At 37.7% G+C, this 10,522-nt stretch overlaps 1 protein-coding gene across 1 annotated transcript in view; it reads left to right on the top strand.

The window, feature by feature from the left end:
• The window catches only part of LOC115220874 (bifunctional purine biosynthesis protein ATIC), a 32,018-nt gene extending 21,749 nt beyond the window's left edge, over window positions 1-10,269 (top strand). Inside the window, exons 9-19 of the mRNA XM_029791058.2 lie at window positions 224-349; window positions 1,719-1,823; window positions 3,166-3,251; window positions 6,650-6,739; window positions 7,070-7,198; window positions 8,047-8,139; window positions 8,244-8,317; window positions 8,511-8,619; window positions 8,725-8,784; window positions 9,757-9,852; window positions 10,059-10,269. Coding sequence (XP_029646918.1) covers window positions 224-349; window positions 1,719-1,823; window positions 3,166-3,251; window positions 6,650-6,739; window positions 7,070-7,198; window positions 8,047-8,139; window positions 8,244-8,317; window positions 8,511-8,619; window positions 8,725-8,784; window positions 9,757-9,852; window positions 10,059-10,178 — 1,088 coding nt within the window. The 3' untranslated portion in view covers window positions 10,179-10,269. The remainder of the gene's footprint in view (window positions 1-223; window positions 350-1,718; window positions 1,824-3,165; window positions 3,252-6,649; window positions 6,740-7,069; window positions 7,199-8,046; window positions 8,140-8,243; window positions 8,318-8,510; window positions 8,620-8,724; window positions 8,785-9,756; window positions 9,853-10,058) is intronic.
• Window positions 10,270-10,522: the final 253 nt, after the last annotated feature.

Genomic DNA, 10,522 nt, shown 5'->3' on the forward strand with positions numbered 1-10,522 from the left:
GAACGGAGAGGTGGGTTGTTATCAAAATGGTTCGATTACATCTTTACTAAAAGATATGAATAAAATGACACACATTGGATAATATAGTCCTAGATACATTGTGCCTGAAAAATAAACAGGGGTATCATGAATGGATTGTCTTTGGTGGTAGATTTGCATTCTTAAGACTGATTTGGTGATAAATTTAGGATCTGGAATTAACGGAGTTTTCTTTTTGTTGCAGTTGTAAATGGCTCCCCTGGATTTATCAATCTCTGTGATGCTTTAAATGCTTGGCAATTGGTAAAAGAACTGAAAAATGCTCTTGGTTTGCCAGCAGCAACCTCGTTTAAACATGTCAGCCCTGCAGGTATGGTCTTTGGCCCTACTTAGAATTTGCTCAATAATAGCTGTGCGTGTGTGTGTATGTGTTCATTTTTATCTTGTGTTAACATTGAAAAAATTGTAAAAGCATTTCATTATTCAAGCAGAGTCCTTCATTTGCAGTCTTCCCTCTAAACTAAACATATCTGATCAAGCACATTATTTACATTTGATGGATATTTGTCCTCATCTTGTTTGTTGTTAACACAACGTTTCGGCTGATATACCCTCCAGCCTTCGTCAGGTGTCTTGGGGAGATTTTGAACCTGGGTTCTCATTCCTAAAGTATTTTTCGATGTTGTTGCTGCTGCTGTTGTTGTTCAAGTCACTGCCTGGAATTGAGCTCGGAATATTGGGGTTAGTAGCCCACATTCTTAACCACCACGCCATACGTCCATCAGCCGAAACGTTGTGTTAACAACAAACAAGATGAGGACAAATATCTGTCACAAGTTAATAATGTACACAATTCCTCATCTCTTAAATATAGAACTGTATTATGTGTGATCAAGGACAAATATAATCTTCCTTGGGAACAGATGAAGGCTGGCAACGGAAAAGGCATCTAGCCATAGGAAATCTGCTTCAACAAATTCCATCTGACCAATACAAAGATGGAAAAGTGAATGTTAAAATGAAAAAGAGAAGAAAAAGAACAGAAGCCGTATGTCTGTGTTGTAAAATGCCTTCCTTGTCTTCAGAAAGTTTATTGAATTTCAAGGACTGAAATTTTCTTTCTAATAAAATACAGTGTAGCCTAAGGAGGGTTCAGTTCTCACCAAATCAAGTCTCCAGGTTCCATATCAGTTCCTGACTTCTATTGATACCATTATTGATCCTAAAGAGAAGGCATGATGATCATCCCTTCCCAATTCTTCTGAAACCTCTAATCTGTGAAATTCCTTTCAGAGTTTTGTATTCTTCTGAAGGACTCTCATAATGCTTCTCTAAGCAGGATCTTCTGTCTTATGAAGATCTTGTGCAGAAGAACCACGAGATGTAAACATGTAAGAATCCATTATACCCAAATGATTGTTTCGGTGTTGTTTTAGCTTTTGTTTTTTTTCTTTTTCTTTCTCTTCTTCTTTTTCTTCTTTGTCTTTTCTTTTTCTTTTTCTTTTTTCTTTTTCTTCTTCTTTGTCTTTTTCTTTTTCTTCTTTGTCTTTTTCTTCTTATTCTTTTCTTCTTTTTCTTCTTTTTCTTTTTTTTTTTTTTCTTTTTCTTCTTTTTCTATTATTTCTTTTTCTTCTTTTCTTCTTATTTTTCTTTTTCTTATTCTTTTTCTTATTCTTTTTCTGCTTTTTCTTATTCTTTTCTTCTTCTTCTTCTATGTTGTTTGTCCATTTTATCCTCAGGTGCCGCAGTAGCCACACCCCTCAGTCCAGAACAGGCTCAGCTGTGTATGGTAGATGATCTGAAGGAACTGAGTCCCCTTGCTGTTGCTTACGCAAGGGCCCGTGGTGAGTATATATTATATCAGGGAAATCCAAACTCTTGTAGAAGGGCCCCATGTATGTTTATGTTCAAGAGCTACAAGACATGTTTATGTCTTGTAGTTCTACAGGAGTTGTAGGGCAGTGATCTGGCAGAAGCGTTAGCACACCGGGCAAAATGCTTAGCAGTATTTCGTCTGCCGTTACATTCTGAGTTCAAATTCCGCCGAGGTTGACTTTGCCTTTCATCCTTTTGGGGTCGATAAATTAAGTACCAGTTACGCACTGGGGGTCGATGTAATCGACTTAATCCGTTTGTCCCCTCTATGTTTAGCCCCTTGTGGGTAGCAAAGAAATAAAGAGTTGTAGGTTTAAAATTAGGAGTAAGAAAAGACAACTCTGCATGAATGTTGGTACATAATTCAGTTTCTTTCAACAAATTTTATTCAACAAAATCAATAACATGTAACAAAAATATCTTTAAATGATTATTCTGGAGCATATTCACCATCTACTTCAACTACTGCTCCCATTTGTTTGGTAAACTGTCAGGCCATCATTTAAAGACGTTTTTTGTTGAATAAAATTTGTAGAAAAAAATCTGCAATAATTCTGCACCAACCGAATAGTTTTGCAGGCTAAACTAGATTGGTTAATCTCTACTTATTGAAGGTCTTTGACTTTGTTGAGTCTTAATTTTCACACCTAATTCTTTGAAATCTGGCTGGTGTGATATGAAAGCCATTTCCAAGTAATGAAGTACTGCAAAGACATTCATTGGGTTTCTTTTAGTTCCCATCTACCAAATCTACTCACAAGATTTTGGTCAGCCCAGGGCTATAGTAGAAGGCACTTGTCCAAGGTACCTTGCAGTGGGATTGAACCCAAAGCCATGTGACTGGGAAACACACTTAACTATACTGCCATTTTACTATAATAGAAAAAATTCTATTCAACACATACTTCGGGCATGAAGTTAAGATGCTGGGTATTTAATCAGATGATTATGAGTTCAAGCCAAGCTATGGCCCATATCTCAATTTGCCAATCTGATCTTCTTAATTCATTGAAATGTTAACAACAACAACAACAACAGCAGGTGAATTTACAATGTTTCCTTCTGCACAAATCACTGTGACCAATCCTTCGTCAGATCTTCCTTCCCTCCCACTGGAATCTTCTCCCTGCAGGGGTTGCCCAGCAACAGCTTAAACAAAATGTAAACAGCCTCAATTTTACCAATCTTAAAGGGCCAGCAACTTCCATGGGCCCTGCCCTGTCTTCCACACACAGCAACTTAAGAATAAATAATTCTGTTTGATTTCTCCAACCAAATTCTAACTTTGATTCCTTTTTATGTCCTTTAAAGGAGCTGACCGCATGTCATCATTTGGGGACTTCATTGCTCTTTCTGAACCCTGTGATGTCCCAACAGCTAAAGTCATATCAAGAGAGGTATTTGCGTATTTTTTTTTTTTTTTTTTGTGTGTGTGTGTGGGTGTGGAATGACTTCTGCTTGTCCCGCCCCCTCAAAAAAAACCACCTTTAAAATTTTTTTGCACCCCCTCACCCTCTTTTCAGCTACGGAGAGTACAAATCAGCAAAACAAATTGGCAAAAGTCTGCATTTTTAAATTACCCCCCACCCCCATTTTTAAGAATTTTTTTTTTCTAAATATGCGAGAAAATTGGACATTATGATTCAGACAAAAATTTCAAAACATTTGGGGGGAAAAGTCAAAATTGAAGGAAGGTGGGTAACAATGCTGATTTTTGGCAATTTTGTACATACTTAAATCTATACGTATATATGCATATGTCGGCACAGGATGTCACAAAAGTGTCAAACAAAATAGTACGAAGCACAACTATTCTTTTGAACAATGAAAGACTCAAATGGAAAACAAAGCAAACAACATAATGAAGGGACCCTTCATCAGTTGTTGGCTGTTTTCCTAGTCTCGTATTTCAAGCATTTAACGACAATATACGCTTTCAATAAAACAGTTGACCCCGCAAAGCAAATTAAATAAAATTGGGGATTTTGCTGAGGGTCAGAATAGGTAACATAACAGGACAGTGAAAACAAATATGTGTGTGTAGGTATATATATATATATATACATATATATATATATATATATATATATATATATATATATATATATATATATATATATGTGTGTGTGTGTAATCCGTTAGCTATGAAACCTGTCTAGCCTGGATTTTATCTATTTCAGTCTCTAAAATGTTATGTTATAAAAATAAATAAATTGAAACATTTTCATCACTCTGCAATCCTTAAACATTTTTCAAGTTTTTATTTTATTTTTTGTCTGGTGGGGAGTTGGTATATAAATTTTTATTTCGTTCTATTCAATTCAGAATTGTCAAAGTATGGAATTAAACTACTCTCTATTGTTCTTAGGACATTGCCTCCTTCAAATTCCCCAAAATTCCTCTTGTTACACCAAAGCCCTTTCTCCCCTAAGACTCTTTTACTGTTCCCTTTTCTCTATTTTTATGTTTTATTCTGTGTACGTGCTGTTGGCTCTCCCTGCTGCCTTTATTTCCTTGACTTATATCTCTGCTTTCTGTTCCCTCTTTTTGAACCTTTCTAATAATTTGGTGCACACCAAAGAACTACATATGATAAACTCAATATTATTAACCTCGAGTTCAAATTCTGCCGAGGTCGATTTTGCCCTTTATCCTTTCAGGGTCGACATAATCAACTATAAACCTCCGCCAGATACAGGTTTTGTATCTATAGTAGAAAGGGTTATTAGTGGTAACCTTCAAAATCTCATGGCCCTCAATTTAAAATGCAGAGTTACCTGCTCTTTGAAAAAAATATTGCTGTTTTCTGCGCATGCGTCAGTCTACAGACCTCGGTCTCTTCCTGTCTCCTTCACTATATAAAGCCTCGTCTGCCTTCTTTCTCCCTTTCACGATCTCTCGACTGGTGAGTATCCGTCTCCTCTGACTCGATTTCTCAGAACACGTGGGATATTTCTTTGCTTCACAGTATTTAGTCCCTGAAATTCTGAGAATCAGGCGATAAAGCACCTCGGTTCTCATTTCATTTTGCTAACTACAATTATATATGCGTACACGTGTATTTCTCTGGAATATATTGCGTATGAGAAATAAGTGTGGTTTACATAAAAAAGATCTTGGGGAGTATTTTTTTTTTAAATTAGGAAAAAAAATTCATGTGTTTTATACTAGTTTTTTTTTTTATTTTACGGGTATATGTGCATGTTTTGGTGCATTTTATTATAAATAAAAAAGATGCCGAGAAGCATTTTTCGAGGGTGTGGTTACGAATAGAAGGCTAAAAATCGGGAAAAGATATTCTGGAGAATGTTCGGAATCATTCTCTCATTTTACCCGAATTTGTGTGTTCATCTCATTAATATCCATCTTCGAGGGTAGACTACGTAATTTTGATATTTCAAACAGATCGAAAGGGTGAGAGCACAGTAAAAATAAAGATTGATGGCAACGAGATCGATTGAAGGGTTTTGATAATCCGAAACCTTTTTCCCTCCAAATTTTATTCGTCCGATTATAATTCTGCATCTTACCACGTTGTATCTACCAAATTTGATGAGTAAATATGCAGTTTTGGAAATGTGTGAGGAAACTACCAGTGGGGCACTAAACTGTAGTTAGACACTTTACCATGTATATTTAGGTTAATTTACTTGTTCTTTCCATATATAAAGTTTAGGAGCGTGAAAACAAAAAGGCACCATAATATTTGTTTCAGTCTCTTCCCATCCAATTCCCATTTTATAAGTTTGGTATCAATTTGTTTTCTCTTTTGATCAATGTTTGTAACATTAAAAGATCAGCTTTATTGTAAGCGAACATAGATGATTGTTTTCCGACCTCGTGGTGACCACCCGCTTTGAGATTTTCGACTTGGATGTTTGCTCGATGCTCTACCAACCATCTGTCGCTTGCATAGTTTATTGCAAATCCCATTAAATGATTAACAATCATTGTTTTAATTGAGAAGTTTAATTTTCTTCCATGATTTTTAAAGCGACCGGGCGGGTGAACCCTGCTTATAAATACTAATCTACAGTTTAGTCCTAAGTGCTAAAATATTTAGGCCAAATCTGATGGTCGAGTGGGGCATTGTTGTCTTTGCTCTGTTTTACGACGCTGAGATGATTGAAAATTCATTCAAATGTAGTGTTCATTCTTGTGTTGGCGAAGGTAAGGAATACGCACACCCGGTATTTAGGGTTAGGGGGTGCTATTTAAGAAGAGTGGTCCCGGTGAGCGTAGTCGCGCATCCGCTAGCTAGTCCTGACTAATTGATACTACGACTACCTAGCAAAGTAAATAAAACACAAAAATAATTTTTTTACATAAAGGATCGACTAGACATGACTAGGTAGCGCGGATGAGCGAGTGCGCGCACCGGGACCACTCTTAAATAGTACCGGGTGAGGGATTTTGTTACGCTGAAAACTTGTGGTGTGCGTATTCTTTACCGCCGCCTTTGTTTTTTTTTAATATTTTCTAACACATTTCCCAACTTTTATCAATCACTTGAGTAACTGGGGCCTTATAAAAAGGTTTTGTGTTTCTCACCGTATGAAGCAGGGATATTTGAGACTGTTAATCTGCATGGGTAGAGGGCTTAAGCTGATTTACCACTGTAACCCTCCAGGTGATTATTGGCATCTCGCTCTTCTGAAGCAACTACTTGTATAAACCTGTTTACGCCTTTCTTTACATTTCACGGATATATATATATAGAACTCTATTTGTGTCTGACCGTTTGGATTATGTGAACTTCCAAATTGATTTCAGTAATTCTTTCTCTCTTTCTAAGGTCTCAGACGGTGTCATCGCTCCTGGATACGAGGCTGATGCGCTTACAATTCTCAAGAAGAAAAAGGGTGGCAACTATTGCGTGTTACAGGTAGGGATATTGTTTCACCTGTTCTTCTGATGACGTCTATATTTCAGGTGTGGGGAGATGATGATATTCTACATGCGTGTCAACTGACCCCTCGTGTCACAGAAATGTGGTCAGTTCTTGGCTGCATTCCCTGTCCACGGGTGGCTGATCATAACACATTATTCTGATCCCCTTTGCTATTAATTTCATGCTTAATTGTTAATTAGTTTGTAATGTAAATCCTATTTTCTACAGCTTATTTAGTTGCTGGTGTGGTGCCTTAATTTTTCTGTTCTTTAGAACTTTTTTTTTCTTTTCACTTTGGCTGATCCTGTGATTATTGCTTTTCAGATTGATCCCAACTATGATGCCCCTCCTGTGGAAACCAGAACTTTGTTCGGGTTGCAGATGCAGCAACTCCGTAATAATGCTCCTATTACTAAAGATCTCTTCAATAACCTGGTGACCAATGGTAAGACGGTGAGTGTTATTTTGCACAGTGCAGCTTTATTGGATTCTGAGCACTTGCTTTTGACTTGGAAGTTTGCGAAAGATGTTTGCTTTCATGTATTGGTACTAAAACCAAGTTTCTAAAGCTAGAGGTGATAGTAAGGCCTGCTCTATCGATATGACTTGATATACCAGCTGATTCAAAAGGAAAAAAATTTTATAAAAACAATTTCTTAGATCCCCTGATCTGACCCCTCTTCATTTCTATCTTTGGGGTGCATTTGAAAGGTATGGAGTTTCGCAGAAAGATAAGGCCAATCATTTGCAGGAATGTATCACCAGATGTGCTGTTACAAGTTGTGTCACAATGGTGTTTCGCACCTATTCTTGAAAAATGCTTTTGAGTTACATGTGCTCCTCAGTTTGCTGAGGTCTCTTTAAGTTAACAAAATCAAGAATTTAAATTATAGAATGGGGTGAAATAAAAGAGGAGAGTTGCGGAACTGCATCACCCCCCCCCCCCTCCAATTAAAAGAAAAAAATTTCCTATGTATGGCGACTTTTGAATCACCCTGTAGAATGTAGTTGTAAGAGTGAAAATGTCCATTTCAAGAAAATTGCGTTCATTTGACAACTGATCCATGCTAGCATGAGTTGGACGTTGTGGCAAGATCTGGTGGGCCACTAGTCATACTCGGTGTTGTGCTGGCATGGATGGAGTTGCCAAGTCATTTGCAAATATAACAATGGAAGGGGACCCCTGGTCAGAGTAACCTTTGGTGTAGTAAGGGATGAGTGCTTTACATTCCTGTTTAATATGTTTGGTGAGGATTTTGCCTTCCCTTCTTAGTTAAGGTGTCCCTTTCTCTCTGTTGCAGCTTCCTGATTCTGCTATCCGTGATTTGTTGGTGGCTTCCATCGCTCTGAAGTATACCCAGTCTAACTCTGTTTGCTATGCTCGTGATGGACAGGTACAGTTGCTTTGCTATTTCTCTTTTTTTTTCTGACTTTCCTCCTCTTTGGTGGGCTGTGTTAGTCTGGGTATTCAAAACGGTTTCTCTGGTTAATTTTTTAGGTGATAGGCATCGGTGCTGGCCAGCAATCACGAATCCATTGCACACGGTTGGCTGGAGACAAGGCTGACAACTGGTGAGTATCAGTTTTCTGGTTGATTTCTTTGGAGAGCAGTGATGATTTCTTCTTCTGATTTCATTATGGAGATATGTGAAGAGGCTGTATCTGAGTTCTGACCAAACCTTACATTATTCTAATTGTTTGTTGTGCTTTCGCCCTGTCATTCATTTACTGGAGGCATTAATTTCTTATATTTCTGTTCCCCCAGGTGGTTGCGACAGCATCCTAATGTTCTTGGCTTGAAATTCAAGAAGGGTGTGAAACGAGCAGAAATGTCCAATGCTATTGATTGTTATGTTCTTGGAACTGTTGGAGAGGTATGTTGAGATCTTAAGCTTATTCAGTCATTTGGGATTATGACTCAAAGCCTATGTTTTGATGTGCAATTGAAACCATCTTTTCTTTTTTTTTTCTTGTTGCAGGATATGAAGCTTTCAACTTGGGAAGATCTGTTTGAAGTCCGTCCACCAGAGTTGACAGAGGTTTGTGTATATTGCTTTATTCCACCGTTTTAGAGATTTTGAGGCAAGGTAGAATTCCTGTGGATTCTTTCTGATTCAACACTGTCTTGGACCATTTTGCTGTCTTTCAAGCAGTGTCATAGAATCAAGACTTCTCAGGTGGATTAGTCTTACTTGTTTCAGTCATTTGACTGCGGCCATGCTTGAGCACTGCCTTTAATCGAGCAACTCGACCCCGGGACTTATTCTATCGGTCTGTTTTGCCGCACCGCTAAGTAACGGGGACACACTAGCATCGGTTGTCAAGCAATGCTAGGGGGACAAACAAACACATGCATATATATATATATATATATATATACGACGGATTGGTATTAAAAGGATCAAAACACTAATCCTAGAAGCTGAATTCTTGCTATGTCTGTTTTACAAAGCTACAATTTCACTTTGCTTCTTAGCTGCCATACTGAATCATTTCACTAGAAAGTATTTTTGCCTTTATTATTGTAACAAGATGGGTTTTCTAGTCTCTAGTTACTGCGTTGTGGCTATCATTGTTGATCTGGGTCACATTTTAATTGTTTAGGTTGTTTCATTATCCATCAAGTTCTGACTGTTGGTTAATTGGAGGCTGCCCTTGCTTGTAGTTTGCAGTCACCTGGAAAGCCTTCCATCAGGATTTTCTGTTTTGGTCCCTACAGTCATTTTGCTAAATTTTCAAAGACAGCATGTTTTTGGAGCTGGATGCTTAGAAAGGGGTGAGTTTTGGAGTCCAAACTTTTAGGCTAGGTACACTGTTTTCAGTTATTGATAAGCAGAACTGATGACAGGATCAGATGCATTTTCATTGTATGTCCTTGCTTTCTTTAATTTGTATATATTTTGGGTGGGTAATGAGCCCTATTCAGTTAAAAGGGGTTTAGGACTTCGAGAGTGCACAACTTAAAATTTTTGAGTATTTTAATGGTGACCTTTTTTTTCTCTAAATTTCAGAAAGATCGTATCAATTGGATAGCCAGCCTAGACGGAGTCTCTCTGAGTTCTGATGCCTTCTTCCCTTTCAGGGACAATATAGATCGTGCCTACCGGGTATGTAATAGCATATATTCCACATTCGTCTCATTTAAGTGAACTCATGATGAAAGTTTAGTCTCGTTCGTGTGACGGTGATTCTTCTGGAGTCGCCTCTGAACACACTTATCATTTCTGAAGTTTACTCAAATATTTTTGCTGATTTCTGGAATTTTCTTTTAAAATGCGGTTTTAAACTTTTTTTTTCCTTGTTTCTGTTTCAGAGTGGAGTCCGGTACATTGCCTCTCCTGCTGGTTCTGCTAACGATGCGGTTGTTATTGAAGCTTGCGACGGCCTTGGCATTGCTTTGGCACACACCAATCTGCGTCTGTTCCATCATTAATTCTCCACAAATGCTGAACCTCTCGTTTTTCTAACCAATGATTTCCATAACTTTTTTTTTTCCTTTTCAAATAAAAGTATTCAAACTCATTGATGTTTGAATTTGTAAACTTCATTTTGCACTTTAAACGAGTAGTCTCCCTTCGCTATGCTGTAGTTATTTCCCTTGGATTAGAAACCAGGGAACTGGTGCGATTGGCCTTCACAATTTGTCCAACGACAGCTGAGAATATATAACTTCACTTAATTATTCCTATGACGTGACTAAGGCTGTCTTCAGAGTGATATCTTTGAGAAATTCTTGAAGCGTCCCTTTCTCGAATGGACCAAATAGCGAGGTCCGTA

The sequence above is a fragment of the Octopus sinensis genome, linkage group LG17 (genome assembly GCF_006345805.1).
Source record: "Octopus sinensis linkage group LG17, ASM634580v1, whole genome shotgun sequence".
In the NCBI taxonomy this organism is placed as follows: domain Eukaryota; kingdom Metazoa; phylum Mollusca; class Cephalopoda; order Octopoda; family Octopodidae; genus Octopus; species Octopus sinensis.